The 11,673-nt window shown below is 66.8% G+C and overlaps 7 protein-coding genes across 7 annotated transcripts in view; 3 read left to right on the forward strand and 4 right to left on the reverse strand.

Annotated features, from left to right (window-relative positions):
* The window catches only part of PFL1_05524 (uncharacterized protein), a gene marked incomplete at both ends in the record, with an annotated part of 3,381 nt that extends 2,995 nt beyond the window's left edge, over positions 1-386 (forward strand). Inside the window, one exon of the mRNA XM_007883060.1 lies at positions 11-386. Within this exon, the coding sequence (XP_007881251.1) occupies positions 11-386 (376 nt within the window). The remainder of the gene's footprint in view (positions 1-10) is intronic.
* A 150-nt stretch (positions 387-536) lies between these two features.
* PFL1_05525 (uncharacterized protein) lies at positions 537-4,049 on the reverse strand (the record flags this gene model as incomplete). The annotated part of the gene is made up of 4 exons (XM_007883061.1): positions 537-1,379; positions 1,501-1,659; positions 1,762-1,875; positions 2,244-4,049. 4 exons carry the CDS (start codon positions 4,047-4,049, stop codon positions 537-539), a joined length of 2,922 nt encoding a protein of 973 aa, XP_007881252.1.
* Positions 4,050-4,762: 713 nt separating this feature from the next.
* PFL1_05526 (uncharacterized protein) lies at positions 4,763-7,753 on the reverse strand (the record flags this gene model as incomplete). Its single annotated transcript, XM_007883062.1, has 1 exon — positions 4,763-7,753. One exon carries the CDS (start codon positions 7,751-7,753, stop codon positions 4,763-4,765), a length of 2,991 nt encoding a protein of 996 aa, XP_007881253.1.
* Positions 7,754-8,254: 501 nt separating this feature from the next.
* On the forward strand, positions 8,255-8,891 carry PFL1_05527 (uncharacterized protein; the record flags this gene model as incomplete). Its single annotated transcript, XM_007883063.1, has 2 exons — positions 8,255-8,541; positions 8,678-8,891. The coding sequence occupies 2 exons, from the start codon at positions 8,255-8,257 to the stop codon at positions 8,889-8,891; spliced, it is 501 nt and encodes a 166-aa protein (XP_007881254.1).
* Positions 8,892-9,037: 146 nt separating this feature from the next.
* PFL1_05528 (uncharacterized protein) lies at positions 9,038-9,655 on the reverse strand (the record flags this gene model as incomplete). Its single annotated transcript, XM_007883064.1, has 1 exon — positions 9,038-9,655. One exon carries the CDS (start codon positions 9,653-9,655, stop codon positions 9,038-9,040), a length of 618 nt encoding a protein of 205 aa, XP_007881255.1.
* Positions 9,656-10,080: 425 nt separating this feature from the next.
* Positions 10,081-10,833, forward strand: PFL1_05529 (uncharacterized protein; the record flags this gene model as incomplete). The annotated part of the gene is made up of 4 exons (XM_007883065.1): positions 10,081-10,114; positions 10,246-10,433; positions 10,552-10,626; positions 10,732-10,833. The coding sequence occupies 4 exons, from the start codon at positions 10,081-10,083 to the stop codon at positions 10,831-10,833; spliced, it is 399 nt and encodes a 132-aa protein (XP_007881256.1).
* Positions 10,834-11,315: 482 nt separating this feature from the next.
* The window catches only part of PFL1_05530 (uncharacterized protein), a gene marked incomplete at both ends in the record, with an annotated part of 6,202 nt that continues 5,844 nt past the window's right edge, over positions 11,316-11,673 (reverse strand). The window contains one exon of the mRNA XM_007883066.1: positions 11,316-11,384. Coding sequence (XP_007881257.1) covers positions 11,316-11,384 — 69 coding nt within the window. The remainder of the gene's footprint in view (positions 11,385-11,673) is intronic.

Here is an 11,673-nt window from a genome sequence, read left to right on the forward strand (position 1 = left end):
CCGGCGGCAGTGGCGCGGGGACGGGCGGCAAGGTGGTGCTGGTGCCGCTCGAGTCGACGCGGTCGTCGCCCGTCCCGTCGAATCGGGAGGGCAAGAGCTCGTCGACCGCCGGCGGCGCCACGACAAAGGGGCGATACAAGGACCTCGACGCCTTCCTCGACGAGAGCAGCGATGACGAAGACGCCGAGACTGAGAGCGAGAGCGACTTCGAGGTGGACAGGGCGGCACGGGAGGATAGTGAATTTGGAGGAGAGGAGAGCGACAGCGGGCAGGACGCGGAAGACGAGAGCGACGCGGAGAGTGTCGACGACGACGATCATGACGATGATGATGACGACGACGACGACGAGGAAGAGGAAGAGGGGACGTCGGCGTGGAAGTCGTAGACCGTCGGTCGATTCGAGGCGCGAGAATGAATGGGGTGGTCGTTCCTGGTCGAGCTGCCCGCCGGTTGGAGACGGCATCGTCGCGGTGCGTCGAGACGGCCAGCGAGAAGAACGTTCTGTGGGCCCCGTGTCCGCGAGGGGCTGGGCCGATCAAGCCCGTCTGCCTCGACCTCGATACGCTCCGCTCCCCCTCCTCTCGATGGGAGCCCGAGCCGGTGCACCTCCTGACCTCGACCCGCCGGCTGAGCGAGGCTGCTGCTGCTGCTGATGTGGCTGCTGGTGCTGCCTCGTTGTATCCCTCGTCGTCGAGGCAGCGGCGGCCGCAGCGGCATTGACGGCGGCATTGATAGCCCGGCCTCCACCTCCTCCTCCGCCACCACCACCACTGCCGCCTCCTCCTCCCGTCCGCTCCCTTGCGGCGCCAAGGATCGACAACCCTCTGCCCTGTCCAGCGGGTTCCGGCGCAGGCGCAGTCGCCGTGGAGCTGGCGGCGCCTCTTATCGACATGCCCTGTCGCGAGCTGGCCGAATCGGGGTGCTGCGAGGCGCCCTTGATGCTCGCACCCTGCTTGCCGCCGCCGCCGCCGCGGATCGAAAGGCCCTGTTTCTGCGCCAGCTTGCTATCGGTGCTCGAGAAGCCGCGCACGCCGCCCCTCTCCTGCCGCCGGGACGATGCGAACAGGTCGTCGCTTTCCCATCCCGCCGACGACATGGGCGCCTGCGTCGTCCCACGTCCTCGCGGTGCCGGTGCCGGCCGAGGCGGAGAGGGCGAGCGAGCGCGCGATTGCGTAGCAGAGTCGGCGACATCGGACGGTCGAGAGCGCTTCGACGAGTCGGTCCGAGAGGGACGTGGTCGTGCGTCGTCGTGCTCCTCGTCGTCGTCGTCGCGACCACGTTTCGGACGCGCCTCGTCGACGGGAAACGCGGGCGGCGGCTTCCACCACAGCGGCTGCGCCGACACGTCCAGCCGATTGTGTCGCGGCTTGAGGTATTCCTGCGCGTCGGATCGATGCGGGCAGTGGTGGCGAAAGTGCAGGGCGTGGACTGCGTCAGCCCCCGTTCCTCTCTAGGCAGTAGAGTCGGCGAAATCGCCCACAGGTGCGCGACGGACTCACCTTGGCAATGACAAAGACGCCCTTGGCCGACTCCTTGATCGATTCGTGACCGTGCCAGTTGCTCCTGACCTCTTGAGAGGCGCCGTAGAGGCGTCGCAGCCGATTCTTGAACGGCTGCTCTTCAATCTCGGGCAACGTGATCGGACCAGCGTTGCGGCCCTGCAAGTCGACAGAGTGGCATCGGCAGTGACGGGAGCAGAGCTGCTGTCAGTGACACGTCCAGATCTGGTCTCGAAGCATCGATGCACTGCGGCTACTCACCGGTGGCGTCGCATGCAGGAGGATCATCAGCAAGGCCTCGGCCAGCAGAATCTCGTACGCCTCTTGCTGCCCTGGCGGCCCGGGCAGTGCCTTTGCCTCTTCCGGATAGATGGACTGGATGGGAGGGCGCAGCAAGGATACCGCGAAGAAGGATGGAAAAGGAGGAGGGCGGAGATGGTACGAAAGACGAGGAGAGGGAAAGATCGCAGGGTGATGGAGCGTGGGACAAGGAGGTGGTGCGGAGAGTACTGTCGATAAGCTGTCTGTCGCCAGGGTAAGACGGCGCCTGGTGAAGGGAGACGGGTGGCTAGAGAGCGGGAAACGGGACCGGCAACCGAGTCGATGCTCATACGAACAACCGAACGGACGTAGCCCCGCAGCAGCCGCAGCAGTGCACGCAGGACCCTCGCCGCCCAGCTCTGAGACCGTGCAGTGCCCCCTTCTTTGACGAGCCGAGGCCAGCGAAGCTCAAAGACACCCACATTTATGGCTGCGACGGCGGCTCGGGCGAGCGCTCTCCTGTCGTCTTCGGTGAGATTGTCGGCGTTTGTGGGCGCCTTGTTGATGGCGACGGCCGCCTTTGCTGCGACCTCGGCGGCGAAGCGCAGCACGAGGATCCGGAGCTGCCCGCCAAGATGCCTCAGGAGCGTCGGCGCTGTCGCTGCCGATGTCGCCGTATCAGCCGCAGACGCCGCCGTCGAGGAAGCTTTGGTGTCTGGCAGGAACTTGTGGACGAACCGGAGCGCCTTTTGCACGTCCTTGATGTAGGCCGCCGAAGCCGGAGTGGCTGCGGTGCCGTCCGAGGCGGGCTCGTAGGTCGATACCTCGAGCAGGCTCTTGAAGAGCTCGTGCGCATCTTGCATCTCGCTGCCGCTGGCGGGCGACAGCAGCTCGCTGCTTGCGAGGGCAGCTTCGATCTCCTTGCTCTGCGACTCGAGCACCGCGGCGCCGCTGCCCGCGTCACCCTCCCGTTCGCCGGCTCCTCGTCTCCCGGCCGCCCGGAACCGGATCAGGAAGCCTTCGACCAGCCGGACGAGGAGGAGCGAGGCGCTGGCCGAGGCGTTCTCATACTCCTCGGTCGTGGCAAAGTCAAACGACGGCAGCCAGAGCGTGCTGAGCGGGCGCAGGAGCACCTTGATAAGCTCCATCTCCTCGTCGTTGCAGAGAGGGATGATGTCGGCCAGCCGGAGCGCCAGCGCGGCCTCGTAGTCGGCATTGCCGACCACCTTGTCGTCGAGCACCTTTTCGGCTTGGGGCGAGGCGAGGAACGAGAGGGCGAGGTGGCGCAGCTCGCCCTTGCAGTGGTCCTGAATGATGACGTCGAAGGCGTCGACGGGCGACTGCTTGAGGTGGCCGACGAGCGACTTGGAGATGAGGTCGTGCTCAGTGGGCTCCTCGTTCTGCAGGAGCTGGACGAGGACGTCGGCGTTGCGCTTGAGGAGCGTCGCGTCGCTCCGGCTGAGGTCGCGCATGGCGCCGTAGCCGAGCTTGCGCACGGCATCGCTGCCGTCCTCGCAGAGGTCGTAGATGCCGTTGACGACGGCCTCCTTGAGCTCGTTGGTGCGGCCCTTTTGCGAGGGGTCGAGGCGGCCCTCGATGCGGCACTCGATCATGAGCGCAAACGCCTCGAGCAGCGGGTCGATGGCGCGCTCCTTGCTGCCTGCCTCTTCGGCCCGATCCATGGCCTGCAAGAGGTTGTCGAGGGCGTCCGAATGCGCCTTTGACCAGATGATGCTGAGCTTGCGGTTGCGCTCGATGATGTCGCGGTCGACGGCGCGCACCAGGTCGCGGATGTCGCTCTCCTCCTTGGACAGGACTGGCGACGGCGAGCGCCTCCTCGAGCCCTGCGACTCGGCGGAACGGGAGCCGCTAGGCCCCGTGAAGCCGTTCCAGCCGTTGTTGCTGCTGCCATGCCCGTTGCCAGCGCCGCCGCGCTGGTCGTTGAAGCTCGCGTGGCGGCCTTGCTGCTGCTGTCGTTGTCCAGCGTAGCCCTGGCCGCCGGAGAAGTGGTCGACCTGCTGCCGCGGGTACCGGGGCCCATTGAGCTGGGCATTGTTGCCCCAGCCAGGCGACTGGCCAGGCTGTCCGAAGCCTCCTCCGCGGCCGCCGCCTCCGCCGCCTCCGCCCGGCGCAAAGGGCCCGTTCTGGAAGCCGCCAAAGGGCTGCTGCTGACCGCGGGGCGGCATCGGCTGGCCGTAATACTGCTGGGGAGAGTAGAAGCTACCCCCCTGGGCACCCATCCCGCCTCCCCTCCCACCGCTGCCGTTGGGCCCGCGCGCCGGCCACATGTTGAGGAGATGCGACGGACGGACGGACGGACGGACTGGCTGGTCTCTGAGAGATGTGTGCCGGGAGCGTGGCTGAAGGCGATGGCGTCGAGGAGGAGCTGGTCTCTCGCGGCGGCTGGTGGCAGCGGTTCGGTGGTAGCCGATGGTAGCCGACCGATGAAGTGAGCGCGATGGCAGGTGAAGGACGAGAAGCAAGAGATCGGACTGAAGGAAGGCGGCTGGCCGTCAAGGAGTCAAGCCAAGCCAGGCCAAGCCAAGCCGCACAGGAGGCTCGGAAGCTGGAAGATGCGTGCATGCAGGCGGGCGCACGAACCCTCTCTTTCCGAAAAAGCCACCGCAGGCCTGGCCTGGCCGCGCAGAAAGTCGCAACGGGCAGGTGCGGGCCCAGGCAGGCGCAGTCGGCGAGGCGAGGCCAGGCTCGGAAACGTTGCCGGCGCGCGCAGGCGGCGCAGAGACAACCAAGCGAGCTGAGCTCGCGACCGCCAGCGAGGTCCTTGGGCGGATGCAATCTGGTGGTACAGCTGGCTTAGTCTAGAGCGCGAGATGGCAATGGCGGCCGCGGTGGATGATGGGGTACAATTACAACGGAAGGGGCAGGCAGCGGCGAGCAGACGCCAGCAGGGCCGCCGACAGGGCGGAGCAGGCCAGGGCGGAGGCGGGTCAGTGCGTGCCTGCCTGCCTCTTGCTCCGATGACGATCCAGAAAAGGGAGGGCTATGCAGGAGGAGGCGGATATCCCGACGCCGGCGACGCTTGGCCGGGGTAGCTGGGTCGCTTGGGATCATAGCTGCCGCTGCTGCCGCCTTCGCCTGCGTCGGGAACGCCGCCGCTCGTCGGGTAGGCCGAAGGGTACGCTGCGTTCGCGTCGGGCCGGCCGGTGCCGCCGGGGTAGCCGTAGCCTGAGCCGCCGTATGCGGCAGCAGCCGGGTTGTACCCGGGATAGCCTCCGCCCGCCGCAGCGCCAGCAGGGTAGCCCGCGCTCCCATAGCCCATGCCGTACCCGCCGTACTGCGTCGGTGGACCCTCAGCCTGCTGCTGGTGCTGCTGTTGCTGCTGCGGTCGCTGCTGATGCTGTGCAGGGGCTCTCGTTGGCCCAGACGCCATCGCCGTCGCCGAAGGTGCGACATGCGGCGGGTACTGTTGGCCAGCGTAGTGAGCTGGCGGGTACATCTGGCCCGGGTAGCCGCCGTAGGACGGCCCGGGTGCGGCCACTGGTTGGCCCCAGTAGGCTGGCGGCTGCTGCTGCTGCTGATGCTGAGCCCAGTAGCCCGCAAAGTGCGGGTTGTAATGGCCACCAGCGCTGTCCGTGGGGGGAGGCGGCAGCTGCTGAGGGTGACCGCCGCCAACGGGCGGGCTGACGGCATGCTGGCCGCCAAATGAGCGCGGATAGTGCTGAGGCGGGCCGATGACCGGCGGCAGCGGGGAACCGGCAGAGCCTGGAGGGCTGTTGAAGCGGCCCGACGAAGCTCCCATCGGTGGGGTGGCGTTGAAGGCAGAGGAGCCTTGGGGCAGCGCGGGTGACGTTGCCGCCGAAGAGTGCGGCGACTGGGGCAGGCTGGCAGGCTTGGGCGGCAGTCCGGCGATGCCGCGGCCCTTGTCCTTGATGGCGGCAGGGCCGGCGCCGCTTCCTCCCCCTCCTCCTCCTCCCATTCCGCGAGGCACCGGAGGCAGCCCGGCCAGCTGAGGTGGCCTTCCAAGGACCGCTGCCCCTGCGGCTGCGCCAGACGAGCGTGGGGCCATCGCGACGACCCCTGCATCTCCACCGGCTCCGGCATCGTCGTAGGAGAGGATGGTGCGGCCACCGATACCGCCGCCCGTGCCGCTGCGACTCGGCGGAGCATCGATGTCGAAGTTGGGTCGCGCCGGCAGAGCGGCAGCCATGGGCCGCGCCGGCAACGAGGGACGGGGATGACCTCCGTGTCGCAGCTGTTGCTGATGCTGCTGCTGCTGCTGGCCTTGCTGCGGATTCTGGTGCTGCGGATGCTTGCCGCTGCCCTTCTGGCGCTTGTTGCCGCGGTCGGTGCCGTTGGCCTCCTGCCTGGCCCGCTTGTTCTCCTTGTGCTTCCGCTTCGCCTCGGCCTCGGCTTCGTCGTCAGAGAACTCGACCTCGTCCTCCCCGACCTCCTCGTCGTAGATGTTGCTGGCGTCGCTGCCCTTCATGGCCTTGAGCACCCGCGTCAGGACATAGGTGCTGGCGTTGGGCAGGTAGCAGACCACGCGGCCGACCTGGACCACGTCCCGATCGATGGCCGCCGCCGACGGATAGCGGATCGAGTAGAGGGGCGCGTGGACCGAGCCAAACGTCTCAAAGACGAGGCCGAGCACCTTGCCGTCCTCAAAGCACAGCAGGCTGCCCGTGTCGAGCACGCTGTACTCGCCCTCGTCCGCCTCGCCCCGACGGCCCGTGCTGTCGATGGGCGCGCCCCGGACCGCTTGCTTGCCCTTGTAGCCTGCGCCTGCGCTTGCGCTGCCAGCGGCGTTGCCCGCCTCTCCTTCCTTCTTGGTGACGTCCTGGGCGACGACGACGACGCTGTCCACGATCGAGTGGACCTGGCCCAGAGGTCGCACCATGGCCAGGTCTCCGGGCGACAGCGTCTGTATTGCCGGCAGCTCGACGTCGGGCGCCACGACCTCGTTCTTGGTCTTAGGAGCTTCACCAGCGCCGCCCGCTCCTGCCTCGTCGTCATCGTCGTCGTAATCGTCGGCTCCAACGCCGAGAGCAGCGTCCACCTCGCCCGCGTCCTCTTCGTCCGAGTCTTCGGAATCGGAGTCGTCGGAAGAAGACGATCCACCGTCTTCGTCGTCGCTGTCGCTAGTGCTGTTGCTGCTGGCGGCATCATCACCGTTGTCGCCTGTGGCAGACATTCCAGACGCCTGCATCGCCTTGCGCACCGCATCTTTGAGGTCTTCTGCCGGCTCCTCGTTGTCTTCGTCCTTTGCGATGGAGGCTTCTTCGCCCGAAGCTTGCCCTTCCATGTCGTCCTCAAAGCCTGGCGGCAGGGCTTCTCTGGGCGTACCTGCCGCCTCCCGCGCCTTGCGGACGGCGTCCCGGAGCGACTCCATAGATTGACCGGCGCTTTCGGATGCGCCGGTGGCGACAATGTGCTCCATGTCCCCGGGCACGAAGTCGTCGCGATCCTCTTTCTCCTGTCCTTCTTCCTTCGTCGAGAGGGCGCCTGCTGTCTCGGCGTCCTCCTGGGCCTTTGTCGGAGTGGCCGCCGGCGGTTGAGTGGCCTCCTCGGCCGTCAACTTGGCCTCCGCCGCGATCGCTGCATTGTCGCCCTCGGTCTTGATCTCGAGGTTGGAAGGGACAGCGGCGGCGTCGTCCGTCTTGAGCTCTGATGAGTCGAGCTCTGTCTCGGCTGCCGACTCGGGTGGTGTGGCGGCCAGCGATGACGGTGCGGTATCCGCGTCCGCCCGCTCGGTCTTGACCTTGGCTTCGTCCGGAATCGTGCGGGCAGGTGCCATCGTCTCGACGGGCTTTGTGGATGTGGCCTCTTTCACCGACACGCTGACGACCTCTGGGTTATCGTTCGGAGGCAAAGGCTGGTGATCTGCGGCACGATCGACGCTCTCGTCTGCTGTCGCTTTGACATCGCCGACGGCATCAGCTGCGACCTCTGCGTCCACCGTCGCTGCCGCCGGGACGGCTTTGGCCTGTGCCTCTGTACGGGGCCGTGACTGCTCAGAGCCCATGATCGACATCGAGACTGGGCTGAGGCGGCCCGGTGGTACCTCTGTGCCCGCGACGAGGAAGACAGGTGGGGTGTCTTTGCGAGAGCTGATACTCGAGCTGGGTGCAAGGGATGCCCAAGTGTTGGTTGGCTAGGTGGTGCTAGGTTGGGGAGGGATGGAGGGGAGCGACAAGAAAGCAAGGATACCGAGGCAAGGCAAGGCAAAGGCTGGGTCCTGGCGGCGCGGCACGAAAAATTTCGCGGAAATGGCCGACTGCCAACGTAGGGCCTCCACCGGCGCTCGCTCAGCCGCACGGCCAGTAGGCCGCGCAGTCGGGAAGCGGAACTCGGCCAACAGGTCGACACAGCCAGGCGGCCAGCTGGCAAGGCAAGCCAAGGTCAGGCCAGGCCAAGGAACGCACGAGCCCGCTCCTCGGCACTCGTAGCCCCTCTCGACCTGCCACCACCCACGCCGCCGCCGCCGCCTCCTCCTTCTCCTGGACCTATTCCTCCCTTCCGCCCCACCGTCACCATGGTTCTTCCTCCTTCCATCGCCGCCAGACGGCCAACGACAAGGCGGCAGTTCCTGCTGCCGGCCTACCTCTTGGTTCTCCTCGCCCTGGCAGCGCAAGCCGTCCACGCCCAGATCTTCCAGAACTTCTTTGGCGGCCACAACGGCGGCGGCGCCGGTGGCGGCGGCATGTTTGGCGGCCACGCAAGAGAGCAGGAGCCCCCGCCGTCGGGCGACGCGAGGTGGTTCCATGAACGCGTCAACGCAGGCAAGTCTCGCTCGATCCGCTGGTCCCTGTCGTTGCAGCAGTGGCCGTCACGACATTGAGCTGACCTCGCACGGATTGCCCTTCCTCCCTCGTCCCTATCTCCTCCTCGCTCATGGCCCGCTACCAGCTCAATGCCAGCAGTACCTCTGCCCGCGGACGCTCTCCTGCGTCTCGAGGCCCTCGCACTGCCCCTGCCCCTTTCCACAGCAGATCCGCTGCTCGTACCGCGACACCGACAGCGCGGCCGTCGAGAGGTCCGATCGCGCCGGTGGGTCGTTTGACGGCGTCGATGCCCAGCTCGACCTCGGCGGCACGTTTTGCGTCACGGCCACCGACTGCGAAGAGGTCCAGTGGCTCCTCGATGGAGGCGGAGTCAGGTCGTCGGCCTGAGGCGGCTGCAAGGCCTCGCTCGTGCCGCAGTTCGACAGTCGAGGCAATAGATGCATCGCCCCTCATCGCTGTGCATCTGCGAGCAGTTCTGCACGTGGGCCTGTGTGCGCTCGATGTCAGGCGTGGAGATTGTTGTGGATCGACTGTCAGGTCTTGCGGTTGGGAAAGTGCTTGGCGAGGACCGCTGCCGCCTTCTTCTTGCGCTCCTCTGCCGCCTTGATCCTCGCCTGCCCCTCGGTCTGTGGTGGCGGGGCGGTGCAGCCGTGGGCGATGGCGGAGCGGTGCATGGGGCAAAACAGGCCCCTGCACCGCTCACACCTCGGCGCAGCATGCGAAAACGGCCTGCCCGGACCCGCCGCGGTCGAGGCGGGCTGGACCGTCCTGCTGCCGCCCGCTCCATCGACTAGCCTGATACCCGCGCCCGCGCCCGCCCCGGTAGAGGTGCCGGTCTGGGGCGACGACGACGACGACGACGACGATGGCGATGCTGCCAATTCGAGGCTAAACTTCCTGCATCCCCTCTTTTGACACGGCAGTCGGTCCGGCGTGGAAGCGTCGCGGTTGGCGGAGGACGAGGAGCGCGCGAAGCGCTCGACGAGCTCGGTGTCGCTGAGGGTCGAGTCGAGGGCGCCCGGGGCGGCGCAGCTGTGCTGTTCCGGTAGGAAGTGGGACTCGCAGTACTCGCTCCGGCAGTAGGCGCAGGTGATGGGCAGGAACGAGAGGCGGTTGCACGACGTATCGGCGCAGTGCGTGCCTGTCTCCATGTCGGGCCGGGGGCGGGTGGAAGAGGGACGCGGGACGACGCTGCGAGGCCCGGCGGGAGGGGGTGGGGTACGGCGAGGTGGCGAGATGGTGCTCTCGTAGCGAGCGTGCGTGTGCCTGTTCCGACGTTGAGGGCGATCAAGCGGTGGTTAAAGGGAGAGCAATGACGTGGTGGCGGGTCTGAGGAGGAAGGAGGGAGCTGGAGTGAGGAGAAGAGAGAGAGAGAGAGGAGAGCAGGGCAGGGCAGAGCATGGGAAAGGTCGAGTTGCGGGTCGTCGGTCGCCCGCTCCACTTTTTCCTTGGTGGCCGCTGCCGCCACGCCAACTCGACCCTCGACCTCACCTCACCTCGCCTCGACTCACCCAACCTCAAACCACCACCATCACCGTCCTCGACATCCCGACCCCTCTCGCCGCACCAGCCAGCAATGTCAACGGAGCGAAGCACCACCATCTTTGTCGGTACGTCTCCCATGGCCCCACCCACCCTCCTCCGAATCTCTCGACCTCCCAGCCCGAGCCGATTCGACCTCCCAGCCCGAGCCTGCCAAACTCACCTCTGCTTGCCTCTGCATCTTCGCCATGGCGCCCAGGCGGTCTCTCCGATGCGGCGACAGAGCAGACGCTGCACTCGTACTTTTCGCCCTTTGGGGACATACTCGAGATCAACATCCCAAAGGCCGAGGGCGGCAGGGCGAGGGGGTTCGGCTTCGTCGTCTTTTCCTCGCCCCGCGAGGTCGAGGATGCCGTCGACAACATGCACCTCAACGAGATCCTCGGCGTGAGTAACGTCGCCGCGCCGCGCCACCCGCACCTCGGGCCGGTGACATCGCCATGGGACGAAGGCTGACCCGACAAATGCGACGCCTGCATCGTGCATCGGTGGCGGCGGTGAACAGAGGGTGGTCAATGTCAACATCGCGAGGCCGATGAAGACGTCGGCGGGTGGACGCGGACCCGTGTGGCAGGACGAGGTACGTTTCGCCGCTCCCCTTCTCCTCTCCCTCTCCCTCATCCTCTGTCTTGCCGGGATCATTGGCACTGACCCACCCTCTACCCGTCGACTCGACCCCGCGCAGGACTGGATCAAGCAACACGCCCTCAAACCCGACACCATCGGCCAGGATCCATCAGCAGCGGCGACGGCGGGCAGCGAAGACACCAACGGCGCCCAGCCATGACCTTGACTCACCTGCTATTCTCCAGGCCAGGCCAGGCCCCGCCAATCCGCCCGCTGGCCTGCCATGTACTTGTACCCCTCTCCTCCTTCCTCGACTGCGAACGTCCGTCGCGGTACGACCTGCACGTCGTCCCCTCTCCGCCTTCTTCGCTCCTCTTGACGCTTAACTGGAGGGTGACGCCCTCGACGTCCACCGACATCGACATCGACATCGACATCAACGAGCAGGGGCACGGCACTGGTGATGATGGGAGGCATTAGACGGTCGACGGGCCGGTGGCGTTGGGACGAGACTGAAGAGGCAAGAGAGGGCTGATCCGCGAGCTGCACCGACATGGATCGACAAAGGAGATGCGACGGGAGGAAAAGAGAAGAAAAGGTCCGTTGACTAGAGCGAGCCGAAGATAGACGAGGAGGAGAAAGGATCGAAGCAGCGTGGCTTCGACGACAACGGCGACGACGACGACGACGACGACAAGCGGTTCATCGTCGCCGCCGTCGCCACAGCAGCGGCAGCAGGGTGACAGGGGGTATGCGCATGCGGCTGCGTGCCTGCCTGGGTTCAAGCACCGGCGAGCGAAGATGAGGGAAAAGGGGCGAGCAAGCGAGCGACGGGCGGCCTATGCAAAAAAGGAGCGGAAGCGGCGGGGCACGAGGAGCAGGGCGACGACAGAGGCGGACACCCCGATAGCGGCGCTGCCCCACGCTCCGTCGCCGCCGTCATAAGGAGTAAAAGAGGTCGTGAAAAGGAGGGGAAGGGGGGGGGGGGGGGGGGCGAGGCGGAGCGGGAGGCGGGGCGGGCCCGACCGTACCGGCCGTCGGGCGTGGACGGTCAGTCCCG

The sequence above is a fragment of the Pseudozyma flocculosa genome (assembly GCF_000417875.1).
Source record: "Pseudozyma flocculosa PF-1 unplaced genomic scaffold scaffold00020, whole genome shotgun sequence".
Lineage (NCBI taxonomy): Eukaryota > Fungi > Basidiomycota > Ustilaginomycetes > Ustilaginales > Ustilaginaceae > Pseudozyma > Pseudozyma flocculosa.